The sequence below is a fragment of the Aethalodelphis obliquidens genome, unplaced genomic scaffold (assembly GCF_003676395.1).
Source record: "Aethalodelphis obliquidens isolate GAN/ISIS:26980383/991018 unplaced genomic scaffold, ASM367639v1 scaffold88, whole genome shotgun sequence".
Classification (NCBI taxonomy): domain Eukaryota; kingdom Metazoa; phylum Chordata; class Mammalia; order Artiodactyla; family Delphinidae; genus Aethalodelphis; species Aethalodelphis obliquidens.
Genome location: NW_020838032.1, coordinates 3,891,175 through 3,904,250, shown reverse-complemented (window position 1 = coordinate 3,904,250; position 13,076 = coordinate 3,891,175). Strand labels below are relative to the sequence as shown.

The following is a 13,076-nucleotide window of genomic DNA, read 5'->3' as shown; positions in this document are numbered from 1 at the left end:
GAAACAAGATGGTAATTCACATAAATGGGATTTAAAATAAGATTCTTCTCACCCCAAATAAAATAAAACTAAATATACTCTCCAAATTACAGAGAAATCTCATCCAAATGTTCACCAGATAAAGAAGCCAGACCACCCGTTTACCTTCACTGACTGCCTCGGAGCGCAGGGCTGGCGTGTCACCTACAAGATGGGGAGATGTGGGTGGTCCCGGCTGTGCCCCTACCCAGCCTGCAGTGTGAGGGGGGACAAAAGCCCTTCAGCTTCCCAGGGTATAGAACTGAGGGGATGGGCTAGATGGCTTTTAAGAGAACTTCTGATTAAAAGGATCTAAGTCCGCTTGAGATCCCATATCCGAGCAGACGCTTAGGGTGGGCAAAAGAACTGGACTTAAAAACAGGTGGGTGAAGTATTTACCTTTTGATCCCATCACTCAGAACTATTCTGCACTACAGTTAAGGAAATCTCTGTCCAATACTTTAATGGCTGGGGATGCTGCAGGGTAAGCAAATGAGGTATCAGACAATGAAGTTTTAGATAAAAATGTAGAAACGCTGTGCCCAGTTTGGGTAGAAAAACAATGCACCACCACACCACACCAGGAGTCAAGACTTCCTGCCTCTGAATTTTAAAATCCATCTTGTTGGGAGAAGTACGTTCAATCCTTTCAAAAGATCTACCAATCTACACCTATTAAGAATATGTTTTCTGAAATCCCCCCCAGGAAGGCAACTTCCATGAAACTAGCTCTAACAGAAAGGATGCAGGAAGGAGAATTTAATTGCAGGGTAAAACTTTTTTTCTTTACAGATCAGAAAAACGACACAAAGAGAGCAACAGATTCTCATTTTCTGTCCCCTATAAAGGACACAAGTATCAATTCTTCTGGAATCTAACACACTGGCTTCATTTTCAAATGCATCACTTTATTTTCCTTGTAAGGCAGCCATATGTTACAAACCTTAAGCATGCGACAGTCCTATGACTTCTGCAATAAGCCATAGAGCTTCCACAGCTCTCCTGGGGCCTACAGCCTGAGCAGTCCTGAGGAGTCAAATATTAAAGCTTTCTCCACAGCCACATGTTCCTTTGATGTTTGGGTTATTGAACACAAACTCACTGGATAATTTGTCTTCAACATAGTCCATTTCTGTTCCTAAAAGTGTTAGCTGTGCTTTCTTCTCGATGAACACTCTGACTCCTGGGGGAGAAGAAAACATGAGTCATATAAAGCCTGCCATCCCATGGAACCTGCTGATTCAAAGCACAACTGAACTTTAAATAGTAACCACTAACAAACGTCAAACAAGAGGCTTTTGAATCTGTCTCATTATTTCCTTTAAGGGATGCAGTGCTCAGTTTTCTGTCCCCTTTCCTACACAATAATCTATGTCAAAAACAATTGTATTAGGCTAGACAGTTGTGTACAGCAAATTCCATGACAATTCTGTGTAAAACTAGAATTTGCCTTTCTTCGCTATACTTCAATTTGCTACATGAACAAAATGTGTATATTCTCAGTAAGAGTTCTGTAAAGATGGAGTCAATGAGATTAATGAAAATCCTGAAATGACGTTTGTATACACAACACACTGCCAAGCCTAGAGAAACACAAAGGACTATGATATAATGGGCTAGTTTAATAAGACTAAATCATGAATCAGTACAAGCAGTTCTGTTTTTCTGCTTATGGACCAGAAAACTGACAATAACATAACTCCCTAGTTATCTCTACCTAACTAGTTGGTAGAGGTGGGAACCTTCGTAAATACTAATGGATTAAGAAAGCTTTCTTCCTTATAAAAAACTGCATCATTACTTAAATATGAACTATCTTTATTAGATCTCTTCTTTAAGATGAAAACTTTCAGGTTTAAGATACTTTTACATATTGATTTTAAAAATAATATATTAACAAATGTCTTTATTGATCAGTAACTTAAGTGCAATAAAAAGAATACACATCAAGAACCCATGAAAACTGGCTAATGGCGCACACAAAGCCAGTGCTGCAGAACCCATGCACGCTGAAACTCCCCTGAGGTTGTAGCAGTATTTATTTTGTTTTAAATAGATTTTATCAGATTATTGGGTAGGGGCAGGGACTGGGGGGGAGGGGCAAAATATAATTAAAGCACTGCAATTTTTTTTTTTTTTTTTTTGCTGTACGCGGGCCTGTCACTGTTGTGGCCTCTGCCGTTGTGGAGCACAGGCTCCAGACGCACAGGCTCAGTGGCCATGGCTCACGGGCCCAGTCGCTCCGCGGCATGTGGGATCTTCCCGGACCGGGGCACGAACCCGCGTCCCCTGCATCGGCAGGCGGACTCTCAACCACTGTGCCACCAGGGAAGCCCAGCACTGAAATTTTCAATAAAAATTGGAAATAGACTCTTCTAAAGGAGGAAATGACATTACTTATTTGACATAGATGCTTCACACCAAAGTGGCTGGTTCATTCTGAAGTTTTATCATCTTAAAATCTTTCTGCACACAATGATAACCTTTCATAACTGAAACAAATAAACAAGTTTATCCAATAATCTATCACTTAGTTACTAAGAGCACAGCCTCTGGAGTGAACTTGATTGGGTTCAAATGTTCATAAGGCCACTTACTGGCTGTGTGACCTTAGGCAAACATATTTAATCTCTCAGTGCCTCAGTTTCTTCATCTGCAAAATGGGGACAATACAGTACCATTCTCATTTAGTTGCTGTGTATAAATTAGTTAATATATGAGAGCCTGTCGAACCATGCCTCCCTTACAGTGAGCACTAAATACACCATTCTTACTATTATCATCATTACTCTCCATGCTACACAAGGCCAAACATTTTAGGGAGAACAAAGTGTCCAGAAAAAGTTTGCATAAAACTCACCATCTTGAACAACTTCTTCATCAGAGTCTCCTTTTGTCTTTGTATATTCCAGAGTGTAGGAAAGGCCATTACAACCCCTGGTTCGGACACCAACTTTCACACCAACCTGAAAAGGCATTGTAAAAATAAACTTAGTTTTAATGTAGTACAGATTAAACAGTTATAGTAATAAAAGCCCTATTTGATAATATTTTCTTCAAAAGCTAAAAGATAAATATTAGATTTCTGGCTATAAATAGTCCCTTTAGGAAGTATAAGCAGAATGGGAAACTAGCATTTAAAAAATTTAACTACTGTACAAATATCATTACAACATTGGCAGGGATCCAAAAAGAATAAAAACCAATTATATACGAAGAAAGAAATACAGAGGGAACACTGCACCCTAAAACTACAGTCACCAGTACCCTAAAAATGAGCTTGTGTGTTTTTTCCTATTTTCTTTCAGTCTTTGTCTCATATATAATCTAAACATGGTTTTTTTTTTTTTTTTGGCCGTGCCACGCGGCTTGTGGGATCTTAGTTCCCTAACCAGGGACTGAACCCATGCCCTTGGCCATGAAAGCTCAGAGTCCTAACCACTGGACTGCCAGGGAATTCCCTAAATATAGTTTTTATTAGAGCAGAAATAAAAAATTTATTCTCTGCTTTTTTTCCCACTTAAGACATCATTTTCCCATGCAATTAGCTTTTGTAATTATCATTTGCAACTAATGCCTACATAATATTCCACTACACCTAAAGCATGTTTATTACTTAACCATTACTATTAACCATTTTTTCTGGGAATAACATTTTTAAGGGAAGAGTTTTAATTCCAAAAATGAATAATCACCTTTTTTTTTTAAAAAAAAAAAAGGAAAAAAATATCTGATGGCAGAGATGACTACATAAGAAAACTGGACTTGCTCAAAAATGTTTTTGCTCCACCTCACCATGTGAGATGTTCCCAGGATATTTCCCTATGGTTAGGTTCACCAAGGTTCATAGGTCATCACCTGGCAATCACATTGCCTCTATGTGACATGGGGCCTTAATTCTGTAAACATTCTCAAGTACCAGAAAGCAAAAGACTGCAGTCAACACAGACGTTAAGAAGTTTAAAAAGTGACCAAACAGCACTTTTAAAATACCAATGTCTACCTCAATGTAGTTTTCTAACAATATCTACCCAATTTCTATCTATTCTTGAGTCCTATCTGCTTTTTCATGTGCGTATACAGCATTATCATAAGAAGTATCATTTTAGCAAGCAGATCCTGATTCCCTGAACAGCAGTAACATGTGCTTGCTCCAGGAAAGCAAACATAAAGTGGGAAGACACCTGATGAAGAGCATGAGTTAGATGTTAAGATATTTGGTGGTTTTGATGAGTTGAAGCATTCAGAGTATTCTCTTCTGTCTTCAAACAAGGAGACAGAACTATAGCTTTATTCACCTTCACAGTGACAGCTTAGAGAATGTGTGAGGGAATTTCACATATTCAACATGATAAATAATAAAGTGCCTGGCTGAAATTCTGGAGCACACGTCATAAATACTTGTTTAACTTAGTTTTTATCTTTGCAAATAGGAAGACTCAAACAAGCAGGAAGTCCAACTATTAGGAATAGAGAGACACTTTATTAAAGAGTATGTGAAAATACAGCTTTAGGTACCTGGAGTTTGGAAAAGGGATTGCTTATGCCACAAATGACACCTGAAGAAGTGTTTGCTCAACCCTTTTCATGTCAAAACGAACAAACATCCCTCAACTCTACAAAAGTGAAATTGTGTCAACTGGTCAATTTATACTCTAGTCATTAGTCTACCCAAATTTAGTTGGAACACTGATATACTTAGATTTAATAATTCTTAGGGGGAAGATGATCGAACTCCTGTTACACTGTAATACAGGTTGTACAATGGAACTTAGAAACTACTCTGTAGTCTAATTATTGAATATTAATAGTCTTGGAAGTCATTTACAGTATCCCTTAGGCAGTGAACAATGTGCTAAGATTAAGATGGTTCGCACACCCCTTGCCCAGCGATTCTACATCTAAGAATACAGCTTATGTAGATGAAATAAGCTATGCCTACAGGTCCAGAACAACAGGCCTGGCACACTACAGATGCTAAATATTTGTTGAATAATGTTTGTGGAAGCACTGAATGAGAACAACCCAAAAGACCTTTAATATGAGAGCGTGGCTAGATAAACTTGTTCAACGGAATACATTAGTATATGCAGCCATAAAGAGAATAAGGATCTTTATGTAAGGATATGGAAAGATCTTCAAGCTATACTATTAGGGGCAAAGCAAAGTGCAACCACAGTGTGTGTGGTATGTTCTCACCTAAGTAGGAAAAGAGACACACACGCAAATGTAACAAGCAAAGTCTAGGCCAGCGGTTCCCCTCAGGGAATTAGTTTTGGTTGTCACAACTCCGGCACAGGCCAGAGATTCTGCTAAACATCCTGCAATCCACTCCCAACAAGGACTATACAGTCCAAAACATCAACAGTGCTGAGGCTGAGAAACCTTGGTCTAGGTAATAAAATGCACAGATGATCTGTGCAAGGACACGAAGAGGCAGCCTCCTGGAAGGGAGAATGAATAAAGAATGTGGGGCGAGAGAGTGACTTCCTTTTCATATTTTTCATAATACCCTGTTGTGTTACTTGCATTTAAAAATCATGAGCATTTTTTACTTTTTAAATAAAAACCCCTAATTAATGAAAGCACACTGTTTATCACAAGATAAATTCATTGTAAAAATACAACTTCAATTTTTTACTAAATATTTGTCTGATTGGTTTTACTTACGTGTTCAGGCTTATCTTTAAGAAGCTGTTTTATCTTGTTTACTGCTGAAGGTGTCTGAAAAAAGGGAAGGTTATTAAGTTGTTAGTTACAAACTTTGCCTTCTTCAGCCTTATATTTCCTAGTATTTAAGACAACTCAAGTCTATCTTTAGCAAATTCATGTGGTGAATTTATGTTCCATTCTCACCAGAGTACCTTGTGGATTTCATACACAAGCATATGAACTCGACTCAATTAAAAGCATTTTTAAAAATATCCACTAGCAACATCCTCTTCATCCCCTGCCCCCACCCCCTCAGTCAAGGTCAGCTCCCTGTCATAATCTCTGTGGTACTATCTACTCACATCACAAATATAATTTTTCTAGTCAGCATCTATTTCAAATTCCTACTTTATGCCCAGCAACAAGCACATTGCCTGACACACAGAAGGCACTCGACAGTCAATGAATGATATCAAGTACCACATTGGGAAAGCCAATCTTCAGGCATTTTTCCTATTGATCATTATTAACTCTATTGCTCATTCTGTTTACCCCAAATCTATTTCAGATCCATCAAAATGTACACCTAGAGGAAAAAATGTTACCAGCATCAAATAACCCAGTGTGCCTCTCGTGCCAGTCCCACCAAATGTTCACAGAGATTGATTAATTGATTGATTTCGGCTGTGCGGCACGTGGGATCTTAGTTCCCCAACCAGGGATCGAACCTGCGCCCCTTGCATTGGAAGCACGAAGTCTTGACCACTGGGCCTCCAGGGAAGTCCCTATCCACAGAGATTATTACATCAGCATCTGAGCATCTAGATGATGCTCAGAACTAAGCTAGTCAATAATAGAAACAAGAACATGGAAGAGTTTTCAGGAGAAATGCTGTTTAACCAAGCCCAGTTGTCCTCAAAAATAAGAAAACGTCTCAATGTACTTCATGCGTAGATCAGCATTACAAACCCCAATTTCCTGAGGAGGCTGTTAGGGAGAAAGGCTGTCCCAGGGCATTCCTGGCCCACTTCCTAGCTGTGTCCCAGCCCATTACTTGGCTTAAACAGGGATAAAAGTCCCTCCTCCTCAGGATTCTTGTGAGGATTAAATGAACGAATTCATGAAAAGCATTTAGAATAGCGCCAGGAACAGAGAGCTCAACATAAGCCAGCTATTATTAAAACAATGAGAATATATTATCATGAAGAGATCATGTCCTTCCTACGTTTTGTTTTACTAGCTCCTCTAGCTGGCAATGCTGAGCCGGTCCTCCAGTTTTCTATACAGGCATTTTCCTGGTTTGTGAAATCTCAGAGTGGACATTATGACCTACAACTAGGTAGTAATCGTAGCCAGAACTCAAGCCTGTGCTGGGGGTACAGACCTGATGGATGGCCCGAGTGTGCTCTTTCACCCTGTCTGGTTGGGGCTTGGCCAGATGAAGATGCTGAAGCAGAGTCTGGACAAATTTAGAAAAGTCATGAAACCAATGTAGAAGGTTGAGACTATCATTAAAAAAACAAAAACAAAAACAGGGACTTCCCTGATGGCGCAGTGGTTAAGAATCCACCTGCCAACACAGGGGACATGGGTTCGATCCCTGGTCTGGGAAGATCTCACATGCCACGGAGCAACTAAGCCCGTGTACCACAACTACTGAAGCCCGCGTGCCACAACTACTGAAGCCCGGGTGCCACAACTAATGAAGCCTGCACGCCTAGAGCCTGTGCCCCGCAACGAGAAGCCACCACAATGAGAAGCCCGCGCACCGCAACGAAGAGTAGCCCCCGCTCGCCGCAACCAAAGAAAGTCCGTGCGCAGCAACGAAGACCCAACACAGCCAAAAATAAAAACAAAAATCACAGAACAGTGCACTGCACTTGATAAACAGTGAAACTTTGATTCAGTTATTAACATACGGTGTGTATGTATTTCTTATTGTGTGTCACTTAAAAAAAAAAGTTAAATAAATCACTACTAGTGGGTGGTTTATAAAGGCCGTTTCCCACAGTTCTATCAGAACATGAACCAAGCAGATCAACGACAGGGAATAGGATGGGGGGGGTGGGGGGAAGGAGGAAATTCTGCAGAGAATTATTTTTATTTATTTATTTTTTAAGATCACAGTATATTAACCTCAAATAGTTAGAGAGATATTAATGGGAAAAAAATTTTTAAAAATGCTTAGTTACACTTCTAAATAATTGCCAGTAAAAACTAGCTTTCCTAATTTTCATGGTGATATTTCCCATGTGAGTCCTGAAGAAATTAATCTAATTACTGTCAAATTACAATCAAAAGATTTCCAGTAAATTAAAAAAAAAAAGGCACAGCCATGGGAAAATACTCACTGGAAGTCCAACCTGATGCGGAGTCTTGGTTTATTGCCAGCAGATGGGAGGTGTAAGCTCAGGGCACACATACCATGCTGCCCCACGTGTTTCTTTTCATCCTGACCAGGGACTGAAGCTGGGCCATGGCAGTGAAAGCGCCAAATCCTATCCACTGGACCACCAGGGAACACCTGAGTCTCATGTGACTTTCTAAATTATCTAATTTGGTTTTTACAAAAGCAATATATTTCCTTCTTTTCTCAACTCTTAGTAGAAAACACTTAAACAGCAAACAAAAGCAATTCATGGAGAGTGGTCCACTTACCACAAAGTGGTTGATGTTCAACATTTCATACTGAAAGGGGCTTAAGAGAAAAATTACCTGCGTGCCTGGGAACCAAAACATGTCTTTACAGGAACCAAAACATGTCTTAATTTCCTAGTGTCAGGCAATAATCCAATATACCCCACTGGGAGGAGTGTTACTGATGATGTATAACCCTGCTGAGAGTCCACTTCAGGGTAAAGATATGGTTATTAGAACTTTCCAAGCAATGGATCTGAATTTCAGAACAAGTCAGAATGACTAAACAGGGGAACGTTTGGGACTTAAGATCATTCTGGGAAATAGTATAAAAACTTCAACAAAACAACATGCTGCAAGCCTAGCGGCCCTCCAATTTCAACATACTCCCCCAAACAACTAAGTTACCCATACCCACCCAAGAAAGTTATGTATAATCAATGAGTCTAATTCACCTGAGATTTGGCCAGTGAAATAAATTCAAGAAACTCAATGAAATATTATTTCTCTCATACGTATATCACAGAACAAGACATTCTTTCAAGTGAAAGAGTATCTTTGAGTGAGATATTTTGGCCTTAAAAAAAAAAAAAGACTTCTAGTCTGTTTTTGTGGTTGCAATTATGGGAGAAGGCACTGCAGATAAACGAATCTTTTGACTACTTCATAGCAACATACTTTTACTTTATCCAATGCCATAGCGTTTCTATTCCTTGCAGCAGAAACTTTCCATCCTCAATACTGCATTTCCTTAGTCATTCCCCAGGCAATTTTCATTTTTTGCTGTTTAAGGAAACAAGATTAAAACCCGAAGTTAACTCCACGATTATGTATACTAAACATGAGCCAACAACTACAACCTAGTTTCGTTTCATTGTAAATCTGGTATTTTAAGGTTTAAAAGATGGTAGATAAAGGGCAGCCAATGAATAAATTTCAGTATATTTTGTTTGAGTCATTCTTTAACAGCTATGGCATTATGATGCTGTTTCCCTTTTGTCTTTGCCTATTCCTGTACATGCAGGTAATCATAGTACATATTCACAATTTTGTAGCCTACTGTTGAAAGTTTAACATGCTACTCATTTGATACATAGTAACATACATATATAGTCACTGTTTCTTGAGTACTTTCCAGGTGCTTAATGGTTTATATGCATCATCTTTTTATTCTTTCAGTTCTGTGATTTAGGTATTAAAGATTAAGTAATTTGCACAGGGCTAGTAAGTCAAAGAATTAAGAGTTATGACTCCCAAACCTTTAAAAAAAAATCATTACTTGCAATGACTACATATCTTGCCAACAGGATTTACTCTTACTTATTTAACTGGCCTTTCACTGTTAGACATTCAGGCTACTTCCAATTGTTTCCTGTGTAATGCCCCTTAAATTGCCTCCATATACCAATCTTACAGCTTGGTCACTGTTCCAAAGGACTTCTGGGGCTACTCCTTCAATGAATAAACACCTCCTTGAGCCCCCATGTATTTAACATCATATTGTTTCCAGACCCTTCTCAACCAGGAGCTGCTAGAAATTAAGCCCTAAGGTACCCACTGTATGTAATGAATTAACTTCTCTCTTGTGCATCAAGAATGATGCTGGCTATGTACCATTAATATTCACATCTTTGGTTGAGCTTTAGGACAGTTGTGGGTATATCCCTAGCCCTAATTAGGGCTGCAATGATTCTGCTTTGTACAACAATGGAAATAAAGGCCTCTGCCTGCAGTGTAGTGTTAAATCTTCAAGTTCTTCAGTCATATTTTACTCTGGCTCCTATACATACAATTCCATTCGCAATTCCTGGGCCTGCAGGGAAGTAGGGAAGGGGGATGTCATCCTCCTTGGATGAAGGGTACTGACTTTGATGTGGTGGGTTGAAACCTTATTCTATCAAGGACCCACCCCTGGTTGCATAAAAGTGCCTGTGACCAGTCTTTGAAGTCTTTCTCTCCAGCAAACCATCAATCCTCTCCTGGATTAACAACAGTTAACACAAGTAATTTGGCTCTGAAAACATGGAATCATGCTTTTATTTCATCAATACCTTTTCCTAACCTCTCACTGACTAGACTGCACAGGTACAGCACTTCTCAAAGGTTGCAACGTGTTGAACTCCTGATGTCAAAATTTATATACTTAGCTAACATTCATCATCTCTTCTTACCCCTTTCATTGAACTATCTCATTTCATTTGCTCTCATCTGTCTTCACTCATTAGTCCTTTGATGATTTCACTGCTTTTGCACTTAAATGAACATGGTGTTAAACGTTTGCAAAAACACTTGAAAATTAAGCACAGATATCCATACATGCATGCCAGTGTGTTAAGACTAGGAACACATGCCAGGATTAAAATAACTGCAAGCCTGCTACCACAGACCTTTGGTGGAAAGAAACAGGGATGTGCGTTGGCACCAGCTAAGATCACAGGGAAAGGGACTAAAGTCCGCTAGACAGTTAAGGAGGATAAATTCAGACAATGGACTCCTGCATGCTAATTGGAAATGTTGATCAAAGGCAACACAGAGCCCTTGTGAACTGAGAACTGACATGACAAAGCAGTGCTGGTAGCAGAATTGGCCTGGTAAGCCGGAACAGGTAATGAAGCATAAAGGAGCAAGCACGGATTGAGAGCAGGTCTGAGAAAGTGGGCTGGGTTATTGTTCCTAGTAATTTCTAGAGGTGCCAAAGGCCTGGCCCATGACTGTGTCCCAAGAGGGTGGGAAACGTAGGTCTTAAATGTCTGATGACTAAGTAGGAATGGAGAGAAAGGGTATGACCCATGCCAAATGGTGGAGAAAGAAAAGGCAAAAAAGTGTCTCCACACTTTCTGACTCTTCCTGGCTCTATCAGTACCAGTGGTAGAATTCTTTTGATTTCTGAATAATTTTTACTGAGATTGAAAGGAGACGCAAAGTATGAGTAGTGCTTTCTAGTTCTTATGATTTCAAATCTTGGAGAATTCTAAGATTTGACAGTGTATCTTTCAGACAGGAAAATGGGCTTGATGGTACAGAAAAAAGGAATGTAGAATACAGTATCACATAAAAACACAATAACCTCCTTATGCACCTAAAACAGTGACTCATTATAAAAATATATTCTTCCACCTGATCATGACTTTCTCCTGTTTTGCTGAAACGAATTTTCCGGCAACAGGCCTTCTTATGGCATTAAATTGAACGGAATCCATGATTCAATTTAATCTGTTTTCCCCAGTCTTCAGGAATTTAATGTTTGCACAAAGGCTTCTTTACCAAGAGTGGGGTGTGTGTGAGAAGAATGCTGAACTGATCATAAGATTTCCTATGAAATTAATCTTTCAAAACTGCAAATAGTGACTGCTTAATGGACAGGGGGTTTTCTTTTGGGGCCAGGTGTTTTGGAGCTACATAGAAGTGACAGTTTTACAATACTGTGAATGTACTAAACGCCACCGAATCGAACGCTTACAAGTGGTTAATATTATGTGAATTTAAAACACAAAACAAAACTGTGCAGTACGTCGGGGATCCAGCATGCACAGTAAGTTCTGTAAGTATCTGCAACAAGTTTCCTTTGAGTGTGTTTGACCTTTCACCCAGAGAACGCTGTAAACTCACTCAGGGTGGTAATTTATCCTTCTTTGTCCTTTGTTAGAGCCACCACGGCCTAGGGCCCCTGGAGGCACAGAGTGCGTTTCAAAGCCTCTTCAACCCCAGACACCAGGAAGTAACCCTTTGTGCACTGCAGCCTTGATCTCTGCAAGGGGGTGGGCTTTGTTGTCTCCGCGCTCTCACCGGCGCTCCCGCATCACACTGTGGTCCTGCGGCCGGGCGAGGCTAGGCTCGGCTCTCCCCAAGCGCCACAAGGGTAGGAACCCTGGTTCATTCACCCAGCTGCGCCCGGCACCTGGCACTTCAACCTCTAAGTAACCCGCGACCTCAAGCACTGCTGCCACAGCAAGACCCTCCGCAACCCCAAGCTCCGGAAAAGCGGCGCCTGACCCCCAAGGGGCCCTACTCGCGCCGCCCCTCCCCCCTCCGCACGCGGCGGCGCGCAGCCTGCTGGGAAACGTAGTTCCCGGGCGCCCAGCTCCCGAGGAGCAGCCCCGCCCGGGCTTGTTTATCTCCACAGCAGAGGCGAGTTGGGGGTGGGGACGATGCGGCGGCTGCGGAGCGGGTCAGGGGAGCTGCCGCCCGGCCGTGCTGTGCCCTGCCACCGTGCCCCCCCTCGCGGGGGCGAAGGTGAACCAATATAACGGGCCCGGTCGCGCGCCCCAGCCACTCACCAGGGTGAGGGCGGCCCGGGTGGGCTGCAGCTTCCTCTTGCTCACAGCCCGGACAGTGGCCCGGACTAACGAAGCCGACATCCTCGCCCTCCCGGCGCCCCGATACCTCGGGCCGGAACTCGGCCACCTCAGCCTCTCTCCATGGACACGGCGGGCGCATTGACGCCACAAGCTCCGGCGCACGGCGCCCTAGGCCCCGCCCCTCGTGGGCCCGCCCACGCCGTCGCCATTGGGCGGGCCGTATGAGTGACGGGCGTGGGGCGGGCCGTATGAGTGACAGGCGGAGAGCGTGGCTTGGCGCCCGGGCCGTGGTCATGTGACGCGGGACACAGGGGTCGAGGGCAAGGTCGTAGCTCTGCGGCAGATCCACGCGCGCTGACTCAAGCCGGACTGGGGCACATGGTATGAACTCGGACTTGTGGACTCTGGAGTCGCGCCGTTCCATGCCCTGCCTTCTGGGCAAGGTGCTGCCCCGCCGCTTAAGAACTCAGA

At 41.9% G+C, this 13,076-nt stretch overlaps 1 protein-coding gene across 2 annotated transcripts; it reads right to left on the bottom strand.

The window, feature by feature from the left end:
• Positions 1-905: 905 nt before the first annotated feature.
• On the bottom strand, positions 906-12,669 carry ISCA1 (iron-sulfur cluster assembly 1). Of its 2 annotated transcripts, none has more exons than XM_027094180.1 (5): positions 12,585-12,669; positions 8,986-9,090; positions 5,689-5,742; positions 2,879-2,984; positions 906-1,201 (listed from the first exon to the last, which is right to left on the bottom strand). In XM_027094180.1, the coding sequence occupies exons 2-5, from the start codon at positions 9,004-9,006 to the stop codon at positions 1,053-1,055; spliced, it is 330 nt and encodes a 109-aa protein (XP_026949981.1). In that variant the 5' UTR covers positions 9,007-9,090; positions 12,585-12,669; the 3' UTR covers positions 906-1,052. The 2 variants fall into 2 exon arrangements, with proteins under 2 accessions (XP_026949981.1, XP_026949980.1); XM_027094179.1 differs by lacking the exon at positions 12,585-12,669 and adding an exon at positions 7,055-7,129 and having other exon boundaries at positions 8,986-9,068.
• Positions 12,670-13,076: the final 407 nt, after the last annotated feature.